General features: G+C 37.7%; 1 protein-coding gene across 7 annotated transcripts in view; it reads right to left on the bottom strand.

The window, feature by feature from the left end:
• CNTRL (centriolin) overlaps positions 1–15,725 on the bottom strand; it is a 93,535-nt gene that overhangs the window by 58,162 nt on the left and 19,648 nt on the right. For 5 of the 7 annotated variants that reach the window (XM_021068190.1, XM_021068218.1, XM_021068205.1 and 2 more), the window contains 5 exons: positions 13,335–13,528; positions 7,333–7,389; positions 5,137–5,256; positions 4,030–4,258; positions 1,533–1,642 (listed from right to left, as the gene is read on the bottom strand). In XM_021068190.1, coding sequence (XP_020923849.1) covers positions 1,533–1,642; positions 4,030–4,258; positions 5,137–5,256; positions 7,333–7,389; positions 13,335–13,528 — 710 coding nt within the window. The remainder of the gene's footprint in view (positions 1–1,532; positions 1,643–4,029; positions 4,259–5,136; positions 5,257–7,332; positions 7,390–13,334; positions 13,529–15,725) is intronic. The other 2 variants (XM_021068196.1, XM_021068225.1) reach the window with 1 other exon arrangement.

Here is a 15,725-nt window from a genome sequence, read left to right as displayed (position 1 = left end):
TTTACAGCCAGACCACCGCCTAAAGTACTTCAAAGGTTTCCCATGACATTTCAGTATAAAATTCAACCCCCTTAAAATGGCCTATGACACCTGGCATGGACTTTAATCTCATCTTCCACTACACTCCCCGTCACTCTGCAGAGCAGTCTTTAGTCTGATGCCTTCTGGACACAGTCACCTCTGCCTGGCAGACTCTTTTCCTAACTCTGCCTCACTGGCTCCTTCTCATCCTTTGGGTATCAGCCTAAATGCCACCTTCTCAGAGAGGCCTTTGTGGGTTTCCACAATTTACATCCTTTTTTTGTGTGGCTGAGTCCGAAGCATGTGGAAGTTTCCAGGCCAGGGATGGAACCTCACGCAGAAATAACCCAAGACCTTGCGGTGACAACGCCTATCCTTAACCCACCGCACCACAAGAGAACTCCTCTACATCCTTTTTTATTGTCTGTCCCAATTTTCTTTTTTTTCCCCTGCAACTCTATGTTGTTTAAACATTTCTTTTTAACTTATTTTTACTTATTTATTGCCTATTTCTTGCATATGAAGAAGGAACACATATCTGTTTTATTCATTACTTAGGACCTAGCCCAGTCAGCAACTGCTATATAATAAGTTTCAAATCAACTTGAATCAAGTTATAGTTACTATGTAATCTGAAAGTAACAACACAGTAAGCAATGAGGTCCTGCTGTATATAGCACAGGGAACTATATCTAGTCACTTGTGACGGAACATGATGGAGGATAATGTGAGAATGACTGGGTCGCTTTGCTGTACAGTAGAAATTGACAGAACAATGTAAATCAACTACAGTAGAAAAAATTAATATCATAAAATTAAAAAAAGAAAGTAAAAATATAGGGTATCTTTTCAAAAGAATATATAACTTAGACTTTACATTCTTAGTCTACCTACTATGCTATGAATACAGTTACCAACATGATTTTGAAATACTGAATTTTAAAATTTACAAAGAAATATAACCTTTTATATACTTAAAAACTGAAATGTCAAAATACTTCCTTTTTTGAATTTTCTTCCTATGCAATTATATGATGGGTTTGAACTGCTTCCGTCTTCATGACACACTCTTTTTGTATACCATATTTTATATCAGTTACATTTTTGCTGCTGTGACAATGTTCATGTTAGAGAGGTCATGGGGTTCTTAATTTAGGACCCAGGATCTTAAAGGTGGGGAGTGTTTAAGTAAATTCGAGGAGATATATCAGGAAGGAGATTATTACCTGGGTACATCAGACATGTTCACAATAGTGTAGATGGAATATATCTTTTTACATAAATTGTTAAATAGTATATATCTACATACTCTAAAAAATGCTAATAGAATGTCATCCTGAATGGAAGGAAATGTAATTGGAAAATGCTAGAATCATATCTGACTCTAAAATTTGTTACTCCATAATTAATTAGGCATCACTGATTTAAAGACTATTTTACACAGTTATGAAGGGGAAACACATTTCATTTCTGGCATTTCCTCTTAGCAATGCAGCTTTACTTTTACTTACTTTTTTAAGTTGCATAGCTTCTTCCAGTTGTTTAAATTCTTCAGTAGCTCTTAAAATTTGTTGTTCTGCTTTTTCTATTTCATCATGCAGTTCTGATAGTCGAGTTTGTGCTGCGAATTTAAAAATCACGAACACATAGACAAGAAAAATCTTGAATTCTCAAATTTCCACCTTTTTCTTAGCAATAACTTCCTCCCTCCCCAATTAAATATCTGCGATTATAAATACATCGCAGGAATAAGAATAAGTAATTTCTTTTTTTTTTTCTATTTTAGGGCTGCAATCACAGCATATGAAGGTTTCCAGGCTAGGGGTCGAATCCGAGCTGTACAGCCACAGCAATGTGAGATCTGAGCCATGTCTGCGACCTATACTACAGCTCACAGCAACACCGGATCCTTAACCCACTGAGCAAGGCCAAGGATCGAACCTGCGTCCTCATGGATCCTAATTAGATTCAATAACACTTTAGCCATAAAGGGAACTCCCATAATAAGTAATTTCTTATGACAGTTTTCCTCTTTATTGGTTAATCTCTAGAATACTTTCACAATATACTCTAAAGCTGTAATTGATCTTTTTTTTTTTTTGTAAAATTCTTAACATAAATGGGGCTTTACTTGATTCTCCCAACATTAAAGAACTCTTTTGAGAGAATAAGGATTTTATTTGTAAACATGCACTTACATGTCACAGTTATAATGAGGTTTATTAGAGTATTAAATAAAAACCTTGGAAGAGGCAAATGCTTTATGATAGGACTCAGTATCAGGAAATTTACTACTGGGCACTCCCGCTATGGCACAGTGGGTTAAGAAGCCAACCACAGAGGCTCAGGTCATTGCAGAGGCAAGGGTTTGATATCCGGCTCAGCCAAATGGGGTTAAGGATCAGGTGTTGCTGCAGCTGTGGCTCAGACTCAATCCTTTGCTCTGGGAACTTCCATATGCCACGGGTGCAGCCAAAAAAAAAAAAAAAAAAATCAAAGGGAAAAGAAAAGAAATTCACTATGAACAGTCTCTCCCAACTGGAGAGACTCTTACTTTATACTTAAATCAATTACTTTATACCTTAAATTTCTGATTTCTCTCTTCCTCCCTCCCTGCCTTTTGTAAAACCATAAGCCCCTTGAAGCTAGTCTGTACTTACATTCAATTTAGTTTTGCCTTCCCCTTCCAGAATCTTGCATATAGTACATGCAGACACAGACAACTCAGCCTCTTTTCTCCCCTCTCCAAGTCAACTTCTATTGGCCTTCTGTGTTTTTGTTTGTTTTGTTTTTTAGGGCCACATCCATGGCATAAGGAGGTTCTCAGGCTAGGGGGTCAAATCAGACCTACACCTGCTGGCCTATGCCATGGCCACAGCAATGCCAGATCCAAGCTACATCTGCAACCTACACCACAGCTCACAGTAATGCCAGATCCTTAACCGACTGAGCGAGGCCAGGGATCGGGATCAAACCCACAAGCTCATGGTTCCTAGTCAGATTCGTTTCTGTTGCACCATGATGGGAACTCCTGGCCTTCCATGTTTTCCATTTAGTTGCCAATCATGGAAAGATGGGCTACTAATCTCATTGACTGAGACTCCCCCAATGGGCCATGATTACTAGTGAGATACATGAACTCAGGTCTGCTTTCTCCTCCCTCCATATCCATGCAGCTAAGTGAGTAAGTGCAATCAAAGTTTGCCATTTGGATGGTCTAAGGGTCCCCTTGGATTGCTTTCTTCCTCTCTCTGACTTGCCAGGAAGTGGTAAGTTCCTTTGAATTAGATGACTGGGAGGGGAGGAGAAGGTTGAGATGGAGTATGGGATAAGTCAGGAGGAGTTAGGGGCCAGACTTAGGCCCAAGCCTAAGAAGACTACACTGATTCAACTTATCCAAAACACTGCTTTAGGTTTTGGCAACATGCACAGGAATCAATACCTCCTTCAGTTATTACTAATTATATCTCCGAATGTATAGTCCAGTGGTGAGAAGGACCTGATGGCAGGGCAAGATTTAAGTATTCTTGGATCCTCTCGATATGCTGGCATCAAATTATGGACAAAAACCCCATTCTCAGGAGTTCCTGCTGTGGCTCAGCAGGTTAAGAACCCAACTAGTATCCATGAGGATGCAGGTTTGATCCCTGGCCTTGCTCAGTGGGTTAAAGGCTCCAGCATTGCTGCGAGCTGCGGGGTAGGTTGCAGATGAAGTTCGGATCTGATGTTGTCATGGTTGTGGCTGGTGTAGGCTGGCAGCTGCAGTTCCAATTTGACCCCTAGCCTGGGAACTTCTATATGCCGCAGGTGCGGCCCTAAAAAGAAACAAACAAGCCAAAAAAACCCCCACCAAATCTCCATCATAACAAGAATCATTAAAAAATAATTTGCTCAATGAATCACTACTTTTGTTTTAGACTTCTTGTGTAAACAACATCTTCAGCATGTTTAATTAGAAGTAGTCAATCTTTTTATAATTTTAAAGAATTTAAAGTAACTTTTGTTAACCTGCACTTATTTTGTTTTCTTTGTCTTCCAGTTGTATGTCCAGCGGTGTATGGGCACTCAAGTTCACATGCTCATTTCTAAGCTGTTCCTCTTCACCTAGCTCCATCCTCTTAATCTCTACTGCCTGTGCATCATCAGTAATATAACTCTCTGTGGCAAACATATTTCTCTTATATCTGGATTTGCCAATATAAGGGCTTTCATCTGGGGCTTTATCAATGTCGACATACTAAAAACAAAATAGAGAGATTTATGGTTTAGTAAGTGACTTCTATGCAGTCAAGTGACATTATTCATTTTATTAGTGAAGAATGTACCACAGAATTGCCTAAATATTAATCCTACACACATAAAAGTTAAAAAATACATTTCATTCTTTTATCTTATTCTTAATATACTAAAAAGGAACTGGAACAAAAAAAATGGTCTCAAAAGGATTCCTCTTCCTATCTCCAAGGAGTGAGCTGGATTGATTAAGAAAGTGCCTGTAGTTACATGTCTTTTTTCAGCATTGTTGAATCTCTCAAGTCAGAAATCTAGGTGTTTTATTTTGGTTTCTCAGCTGATATATAAGTAAAATATCAGTCTAATAAATTTTAACTCTTGAGTAAATAATTTATAGTTTGGAATCAGTGGATCTTGGAAGTTAAATGGTTCCCCTCTGCAGTAGCATTTATGGCATCTGTACAAATAATGGTTGACTAATAGTGAAGCCAGTGATTATTTAACAGACAATGTACAGAGATGCCCATTCCGTGATCACTGAAGCAGGCGGTGCACTTTTATTGGCAGTATGGATTTAAGGAAGCTGATCAATCACATCTTGAGTGAGGTAACTAAGGATAAGAAAGTTCTTTTGGGTTATGAATATGGATGTGGCCAAATATCGTCTTGGGATTTTTAATCTCTTTTGGACACTGCTCTATTTCGCTGAGCCAAAAAATTTACAGATTCAAGCAAAATACTTTGACTCCACTGATATCCTCATGACAAGAACATGGAATAGTTATTGATAAAATCCTTTGACCATCTCTACCACCCTTCCCTCCTCTGCCCCATTCTATGCTGGCTTTAACTTTGGATTACTACAAAAGTAAAATAACTCACCTCTGATGGATAATAATTTAGTGGCTCAAATTTAGCATCAATTTTATAAAAGGCCAATTCCTGTTCCAGTTCATATTGTTTCTGACATGCTCGTGTTAGTTCCATGGTCTTCTGTCTTAGCTATTAGCCCAATTTGATATGAAACAATATACAGATTCAGTAAGTTAGCATAAAGGTACAGTGGTATGGCAAGTTCTAATCATAATTAATAATTAGATTTTTTAAATCACACAAAAAATAGAGCATTAAGACATTTTTCTTAATTCTAATGTATTATAAAGTATGAAAAAACAAAATGTCATTTATAAGAGATCACATAAAAGACCTTTGAAGTTTGTATGTTATTTCTGGATTCAATGAATAAAACTTTTAAAAATCATTTAAATTTGCTTTATCCAAACATGAAAGTAAAAAGCAACTAGTCTACTAAGTACCTGCTTCCTAATTTCTCCATAATTAGTGCTAATTTACTTAACTTACTCATGGCGGCTTCAAGTCAATGATGAAAACGATATTTAACATTAATTACAAAGAAATTAAAAGGAGTGAAAAGCACGAAAATAGGAGATTAGTTTTCACTGTTGTACTGCTATTGCTATAGTATTTTTGGCTAATGGCATCCCAGTTTTTCATTATTCTTTGTAACGGAGTGTAAGGGATGTGAATAAGCTCAATTAGATCCAAATATGTAATATTAAATTTTTAATAAAGTAATCCTACTGTAATTACAACTTTTTAGTGATTCTTAGAAATGTCAGAAGCTAGAAAAAAAATCATCTAGAACTAATCCTCTGAACTTATAAATAAAATTGAGTCGCAATTTGGTGAACTGACTTGTAAAAAGTTACCTACTGAATTAGTGGCAGAGAAATTTTTTATTAACTATCAGTACCAGCCCCCTTTCTACTAAATCAATCTGTGAGTTCATTTCAAAGGTCCACTAAGTGATTTCTGCCTTTTCATTCCCCCCACTGTCTGATAATAGATATCACACCAAAAAAAAAAAATGCATGCAGAAAAACTTCATTAATATAAAAATGCAAGCTGAAGAGAATGAAACATAAACAAACATGAACATTTTACAAGCCTGTGAACTCAAAGTCGTGCATGATTTAGCTTTCAGTCACCTCCTGATTATCCATCAAAGTGGAAGTAAAACCAGCCTACAATAATAGGTAATCCTGAGTACTCACTGTATGCCAGACACTGTGCTAAGTATTTGACATGTGCTATCTCACTGAATCCTCACAACTACACTATGAGCTATACAGAGAGGTTAAATAATATGCCCAATTGCATAGCTGGTAGTTGGAAGAGGCAGAGTTCAAATCCAAGTTTCCTGATTTCAAATTCAACACTCTATCATACTATAGTGCCTTCAATGTCCTGCTGCAGGGTGTCAAGCACATTACCCACACCACTGATGCTTTTGCTGAGTTACCCACACCACTGATGCTTTCGCTGAGTTGCTCACAAGATCCTGAGTCTCAAGAAAGCAACTCGGTGTCAACTAATCTTGGGCTTCCCTCTCCAAAGATCAGTGGCAGTGGGAACAAACAGGCAAATGTGACTGAACCATGGAGGATTTATGGACTGGTCTCTGCAGGCAAATACAGCTGACCCTTGAAAGTGTGGGTTTAAACTGGGCAGGTCCACTTACACATATTTTTCAATAGGAAATACTACTATACTACACAGTCTGTTGTTGGTTGAATCTGCAGATGCCCGGGAACTGAGGATACTGAGGGCCAACTAGTGGATTAACCCGTGTGTTGTTCAAAGGTCAATTTTAATAATAAATACTCTGCATCTTAAAGTATCTTTGTGTCTTTTACAGCAGCAGGCTTAGCATATAGCGAACAATCAATAAATGTCTATTGAAGAAATGAAGAAATGAGAGCAAACTGGGAGTCAAAGGCCCTGGAAAGTAGGCTAGTTACAGAATTAGCTATGGATAGTCAAGAGATGAGTGCAGTTAACATACTGACCAACTGGAAAAATGATACAAATTCTGTCCCCCACATTCAAATTCATTTTCCTATGTATGCATTCATTAAACAAATTATACATACACACACAAGCACATTTCTCAAAAAGGCAAGCCAGTTTCAAAACTTAAAATATATGTAAGCAGTTAATACAAGTTATCATGCAAACCATGAAAAAGAGTGTACAATTCAGCCCTAAACAAACTACCTTTAAGGAAGAATTAAGAATCGGCAGAAAAGGGTCTGCAAGAAACCAAGACAAGGGCTAAAAGGAGAAAGAAGCAAACAAATACCATCACCTAGTGAATTCCTAGAGAGTGAGGCTGAAACAACATAAGCTGTTCCTCATTGACAACTTACCTTAGGAAGATATGATTAATACCTGCATTATTCTTACATGGACATATTTTATCATCACTCCAACTATGAGTTTCATATTTGCCACCTTCCATTACTTAGCTTGATTAATTTCAAATTATTTTCACATTCATAACCTGATTCAGTCCTCACAAGTCTGTGGGGCTGGCAGGACAGCTAAATCATCCTCATTTTATTTATTTATTTACTTATTTTTTAGGGCCACACCTACAGCATAGGGAAGTTCCCAGGCTAGGGGTCAAATCACTGCTGCAGCACCAGCCTATGCCACAGCCTCAGTGACAGCAACACGGGATCCGAGCAGTGTCTATGACCTACATACACCACAGCTCACTGGATCCAGCAATGCCGGATCCTTAAGTCACTGAGCAAGGCCAGGGATCAAACCTGCGTCCTCATGGATACCAGTCAGGTTTTTGGGGTCTTTTTTTGGCTTTTCTAGGGCCACATCCGTGGTACATGGAGGTTCCCAGGATAAGGGTCTAATTGGACCTGTAGTCACTGGCCTACGCCAGAGCCACAGCAACTCGGGATCCGAGCTGCATCTGTAACCTACACCACAGCTCACGGCAACACCAGATCCTTAACCCACTGAGCAAGGCCAGGGATCGGACCCGCAACCTCATGGTTCCTAGTCAGATTCGTTAACCACTGAGCCACGATGGGAACTCCCAAATCAGCCTCATTTTAAAAATGAGGAAACAAGAACAGCAGTAAAATAACTTGCAAAAAGACAATGAGTAATATTAATATTAAAGTTGAAGTTAATACTTGTCAGTAAAGAAGAGGGGGACTACTACAGGTTAAATGGCCACCAGAAGTTTTCCTTCAATGTTACTACATTTCATTTATAAGTTAGTTGACCTATTACATGAGGAATTACTTTATGAAACTAGAAAACATTATACAACTATAGCTATTATCACCAGACAGTCTATATAAGGTAATGGAAAATGTTTTTTGAATGTAGGCTCTTAGAATAAGGCACAGAATTATTTTCTTTAAAAACTTCAAATAGTCCTTTGGAATAATAAAAGAACAGGCAAAACAACATGGATTTAAACAAGAAATACAAAATAGCTAATAAATACATATACAGTATTCCAATAACTAAAGAAATGTGAGATTCTTCTTTTTTCTATGCTATTTACAAGTTCAAAGTAATAGTATCAAGTGGGGGAGTGGGCTCCTTCACCTACTGCTACAGAAGTATAAAAGAGATATAAGCTTTTTGAAGGGTCATTAATATTTATCAAAATTTTAAAAACTTTTAGACTTATAGTGATTTATCCTAAGGAATCACTAATATGAATGCATAAGGCATATACATGTAAATATTTTTCTCTATACAGTTGCTAGTAACAAAAAAGTGGAATGACCTAAACATTCATCAATAAGAGTAAATTAAATAAATTATGGAAAATCCATACAATGGACCACAATATAGACTTCGAAAAGAATTTATGTATGTGTATATACGTGGGTATGTATTTTTTAACTTAGAGAGCTGTCTGTGAATATATATTGTTTTGTAAAAAATAAGATACAGAATTTAATATGTATAGTAAGATTCTTTTTTACTTAAATCACAAAACATTCAAATATATATCTATTTAATCATATATACATTATATAATTACATAGCTGTTATATAAGCATAGAAAACAAAAAGGATACATATTAACATCCAAGGAATGGGGTAGGGAGAGAGTGAAACGTTCATTTTCTACTACATACAATTTGTTGTCTGAATTTGTTAAAACACATATTAACTTTGTATATTAATGCTTTTAAATTGTTAATCATAAAAATAACATAATGACTCAAAGAAGAGCACAGTCTGTCTTCTAATCAAAAACAGTTACAGACAAAAACCCAGAAAAAACTGTTGACAATTTACAAAACATTTATTTATAACACAATCAACAACATTATAAATAAACATGGGAGTTTGGGGCTGGCATATGCACACTGAGGTATATGGAGTGATTGGCCAATGGGGAGCTGCTATACAGCACAGAGTACTCTACCCAATATTCTGTAATAATCTACGTGGGAAAAGAATCTGAGAGAGAATGGATGTGTGTACACGCATAACTGAATCACTGTTGTACAGCAGAAATTAGCACAACACTACTTCAATAAAACTTTAAAAAAATGAAACAAAAATAAACACTATAAACAACAAAAGAGAAAACTAGGCAACTATAGTATCCATAATTTTGGGATAGCACATAGACATAAAATACAATATTTTGCCAAGGTTTTCAATGGGTTGACTAACAAACACCGGCATATGGAAATTACAATGTTCTTTTATGTCAGTAATAACAGATGAATTCTATACTACAAAAAAGATCAACAACTCAGGAAAATTATGAAATGTTCACAGATGTCAAATGATACCACAGTAGGAACTGTTGTTTGGGATTTTTCTGGTACTTTAAATATAAATGTTAATGGTCAAGGATTTAATTACTCATCAATCCATTCTATTATGGAACAGTGTGCAGCAGATAGATGTATATTATAAGATCACTGATAATCATCAGATTATTAACATATATAATATGCCATCAGAATACAGTAGACATATTTGAAAACTGCCTTCAAGTAAGAGGCATATGAAGGAAGCCACAAGTGCTCTGGATATCTGACTAACAGAGATAGGAAAGCTGCCCCATATTTTATTATATCCCCCTGGCAAAGAAGAGTTAGGAAAGAGGTAGTTAAGTATTTGGATTTCAAGTAATTTCTGGAGCTCCCATTGTGGCGCAATGGGATCTGCAGCGTCTTGGAGCACTGGGATGGGTGGGGTCGATCCCCAGACAGGCACAGCGGGTTAAGCATCTGGCATTGCAGCAGCTGTGGCTTGGTTCATGGCAGTAGCTCTGATCTGATCCCTGGCCCAGGAGCTACATATGCCATGGGGCAGCCAAAAAGAAAAAAAAAGAAAAAAAAAGAAAAAGAAAAAGAAAAAAAGAAGAAAAGAAAAAGAAAGAAAGAAAGAGAAAAAGAAATCAAGTAACAATTTCCCTCTCTATGCAGAGGAGGGAGGGAACATTTTTTTTCTTGCTAAAAAATATAACTGCTTATGCAGAATTCTTGTCAACAAATCAAGAAATTGAGCCTGAATGCCAATCCTAAAAGGGTGTCGAAAAAAAAGAAGACAACAGTATTGAGGATCCTATTAACTGTATGAGAAATCTAATTCTCTAAGTTATGTATAAATCAGAAAAAGAATTGCCAAAAGAAAAAAAAAGAGGAGAGTACCAAAAGCTATTTTTTCCTTCAAGGAAAGTAGATTAATAATTTTACAGAATCAAATTCCCTAGGTTGAGGAATTCCTGTAGTGGCTCAATGGTAACTAACCCGACTGTGTCTACGAGGACGCAGGTTCGATCCTTGGTCTTGCTCAGTGGGTTAAGGATCCAGCGCTGTGATGTAGGTTGCAGAGAAGTCTTGGATGCGGCATTGCTGTGGCTGTGGTGTAGGCCAGCAGCTGTAGCTCTAATCTGACCCTTAGCCTGGGAACTTTCATATGCCACAAGTTCGGCCCTAAAAAGACACACACACACACACACACACACACACACACGCACAATTCCCTAGGTTGAAAAGGCCTTTTTTTTTTTTTTTTTTTTGCTTCCTTTTCTATGGCCACTCCCGCAGCATATGGAGATTCCCAGGCTAGGGGTCTAATCGGAGCTGTAGCCATCGGCCTACACCACAGCTCCCAGCAACGCATGATCCTTAACCCACTGAGCAAGAGGAGGGATCAAACTCTCAACCTCATGGTTCCTAGTCAGATTCGTTAACCATGCACCACGACAGGAACTCCCTGGAAAGGCCTTTTAGGGTAATTTAGTCTATCTCTCTGTGTAATTTTTTTTTCTTTTCCCTAAACCCTGAGCACATGCATGTTTCAATGACAGCAAACACATTCCAGAGTTATCACATTTTATCTCAGAATAGCTATTAGATTTCTTCCTCATTACTAAATGAAAAACTGTTTTCCTATAATTCTATTTGCTATTTCTTTCTTTTCTTCTCTTTTAGGGCCGCACCTACAGCATATGGAAGTTCCTAGGTTAGGGGTCAAATTAGAGCTACAGCTGCCAGCCTACACCAGAGCCACAACAAGGGATCCGAGCCATGTCTGCAACCTACACCGCAGCGCATGGGAATGCCGGATCCTTAACCCACGCTAATCCTTTATCCACTGCTGATTCTAACTCCAAAGCTTCATTTTTTTTTTTTTTTTTTTTTGCCTAAAAGGGCCAAATGTGTGGGATATGGAAGTTCCCAGCCTAGGGGTCAAATGGGAGCTACAACTGCTGGTCTATGCCACAGCCACAGCAGTGCCAGAGTCCAGCTATATCTGTAACCTACACTGTAGCTCACTGCAATGTGGGATCCTTAACCCATTAAGCGAGGCCACATTCTCTTGGATACTAGTTGGGTTCATTACCGCTGAGCCACAATGGGAACTCTATTTGCCATCCCTCAATTTTATCTCTTGGGACCTCTGTCAATAACTTCAATCCTTCTTCCATGACACAGCACTTTGAGGTTGAAGGCAATCATCACAGCTCAGTGGGTCCTCCTCTTCTCCAGCCTAGACATCCCTGTTGCTTTGGCTATTCCTCAGACATGGTCTCAAGACCTCTGAAGCCTCTAGGTCAGGTAACTTCTGAAGATACACTATTTAGATAGTCTAAATCCTTTTCTTTTAAAATATCTTTTCTCTGCTGTGTAGAACAGAGAACTATATCTAGTCACTTGTGACAGAACATGATGAAGGATAGTATGAGAAAAAGAATACATATATATATGTGTATGACTGGGTCACTTCACTGTACAGTAGAAATTGACAGAACACTGTAAATCAATTATAATGGAAAAAATAAAAAATATATCTTTTCTACCAATTTCAACTGTAAAGTCAAATTATTTAAAATTTAAACATTACAGATAAACAGCAATTTGAAAGTGCTCTATAATTCCATTCTCCCAAAATAACTGCTGTCAAGAATTTGGTATACATTCTACCATCTGACCTACTTATACTATTATATACTTTCCTTATATATTGGACCATAGTTGATATACTGTTTTACAGCTTGCTTTTTTTCATATAGCAGTATGTGTCAGATGCAGCTCTACCTTACTTTGATAGGAACACAATTATTCTACCACATGGATATCCACTGAGGGACATTTTAGTTACTCTCAATATTTTTCTAATATAAGCAATAATGTAGTGAATGTCATTATATATATACATGTACTCACATACATATATGCACACATCTACACATATATGATAACTTTACACATTCTTGCTACCACTTCTATAGAATATTTTTTTGGAAATATATGTCATGTATTATACTGTAACTATTATATAATAATAAATAATATAAATATGATATCAAATACTATAATATTTCCAATACATAGCACATAGGGTATGCCCATGTAAATTTGGATAATTTTTCCAAATTGCTTTCTAAAAGTTTTGCCAATGTACAGTCTCACCAATAATGCTGTTGTTAAAAGAAAAATACAGCCTATGGTGTGGGGTTTTCACCTTCCTCCTTTGTTGTGGACACCATACTTCACACAACACAGGCCAAGAGAGTAGTCACTTTGGGGCAGTCCTACCATACAGTGCACAGTCTTCTACAATTTGTAAAACCTTTTGCACATACTTCTGTTAAACCACGTCTTTCCCAATCTATGGTCAGGAGTTGTATTTTTCAGACCTAAGAGCAAAGAATTCTCTATTTCAAGAGAATATAGTCAAAGCAATGTAAAATACAGACTTACCAGTTCATTTTTTGTGTTTAGGTTATTCTCTAGCTGCTCACAGCTCTGTTTTTGTAACATGGCCTCTTCTTTTAATGATTTGTTCAATTTATCTTGATTTTTAATTTCTTCAAGGAACCTTATTTGTTTGCTCTTAAGCTCTTCAGTTTCCATCACCTTCTTTTCCAGGTCTCTTTCCAGTCTTTCTACCTCCTCTGTCAGTACAAATTTAATAGTTTATTGATCCTTATATTTTCTATTTGAAGAGAGTTAAGACTATTTCTCAAATAATAGCAGAAGAAGTCTTAGAATAGTACAAATACAATTTTACTTTTAAATTATTTACTACGGTTTTGGGTAAAAAAACTATCTTGAGTTAGAAAGTAAATTACATTAAGAAGTAAGAAGGCATTATCATTTGGAAACAGAATTTTAAAGATAACACTTTAGGAGTTCCCGTCGTGGCGCAGTGGTTAACGAATCCGACTAGGAACCATGAGGTTGCGGGTTCGGTCCCTGCCCTTGCTCAGCGGGTTAACGATCCGGCGTTGCCGTGAGCTGTGGTGTAGGTTGCAGACGCGGCTCGGATCCCGCGTTGCTGTGGCTCTGGCGTAGGCCAGTGGCTACAGCTCCGATTCAACCCCTAGCCTGGGAACCTCCATATGCCGCGGGAGCGGCCCAAGAAATAGCAACAACAACAACAGCAGCAAAAAGACAAAAAAGACAAAAAAAAAAAAAATAAAGATAACACTTTACTTCCAATACGCTGAAATGGCTACTTCATATGTTCCTCTTTCCTTCTAACCTCTCATACTCCTATTTTCTTTCTCAGCTGATGACCTCATTTTTCATTGAGAAAACAGACCCTTCCCCCCTGCCCCAGTGAGACCTTCCTCATTTTCCTACCACCAAAGCAACAAAACTTCCCCCACTTAACACACATCTTCTTTCCCTTCTGATGGAGAAAGTGTCCCATCCCTGTTATCAAGAGATCATTTTTTTTCTGATCTCATTTCCTTGTCTTCTCAAGGACCAAAAGAAGTGAGCCATGATTTGTCTCTTCACTCTGCTCTTGAATATTCTCTGTTTCTTTCATTACTAGCTTTGAGGTTTACTGTACTTGCTTATGGCCATTTCCTGGTTTGGCAGCTACTGGTGACATTTTTAAAAAACATTTTTCAAAAGCATTTATTAGATACTAGGGGAGAGAAACTGTGGAGGAATTTCAAATCGTCACCCAAATGTCTCTCTCCCATTCCATCTTCAATCTATAATCCTGCGTTTGTCCCAACCACTCCTTAACTGCTCGTCAAGATCATCGTGGTGTTACCAATCTAAAGCACTTCTCTGTGCTCATCTGCCTCCTTCATATCTCAGCAACATTCAACACAGCTGACCACTTCCTCTCTTGAAATCTTCTCTGGGCTTTTGCAACCCACTGGTTTTCTCCTACCCTCTTGGCCTCCCTTTCTCAGTTTCCTTTACTGTCTCCCCTTTCGGCTCTCCCCAAACCCTGTCTGAGTGAGGAAGCTGGTTCTGGTGGAATTAAATAACATTTTTATGCTGATGACTCCCAAGTTTATCCCTCTAGGACAGATATCTTTGAACTCCAGACTCACATCTCTGGGTCTCTTCTTGGTTGTCTCACAGACATTCATGCTCAACATTCTGAGTTCTCCCATTTTCATAGACAATATTACCATCCAACCCCTTACTCAAGACAGAAGCCTGGGAATTATTCAACCCATTAGAAAGTGCTGCTGACCCTACTTCCAAAGTTGACCCATCTACCTACATCTACCAGCTAAATACAGGTCACCAATAACTCTATCCTAGGATACTGCAATTACCTCCTAACATGTCCCTTTATCTCAGTTTTGCCAGGCTCCAAATCATTCTCCATCCTACATCAGAACTAATCTTAATGTATAAACTGGATCATGTCCCCATCCACTTAAAAGTTGTCCATGGCTTTCACTGTGCATGGAATAAAATCTAAACCCCGTGGCCCTGTGGCATCGCACCCCTCCCCATCTCTCCAAACTTTTACTTGAGCTATCCTCTGGTCATATTGAGCTTCTTTCTGTCTCTTGATTCAGCAGGGTCTTTTCAAGCATCAAAGTACAAACTGCTCCCCACATGTGAATGCCTTTCTTCACATGGCTAATCCTCTCTGGCTTTGCCTTCAGCTTATATGTCACTTCCTCAGAGAGCCATTCCTAAACGCCTGGCTCACAGTACAAGTGCAATGAATATTAAATTCATTGATTTATGGTGTCTTTTTCTATGCAAATTTTAATAGCATTATCAAGTTCGCAACAAATATATTTTTCTGGGTAACCTCTGGAAATAAATCCCTCTCCCACACAAATTTAGTTTAGTTTTTTTTTTTTTTTTTTTTTCCCTAAACAT

The sequence above is a fragment of the Sus scrofa genome, chromosome 1, assembly GCF_000003025.6.
Source record: "Sus scrofa isolate TJ Tabasco breed Duroc chromosome 1, Sscrofa11.1, whole genome shotgun sequence".
NCBI classification, from domain to species: domain Eukaryota; kingdom Metazoa; phylum Chordata; class Mammalia; order Artiodactyla; family Suidae; genus Sus; species Sus scrofa.
Note: the sequence above shows the minus strand (reverse complement) of the source record. Positions and strands in the feature narration are given on the sequence as shown.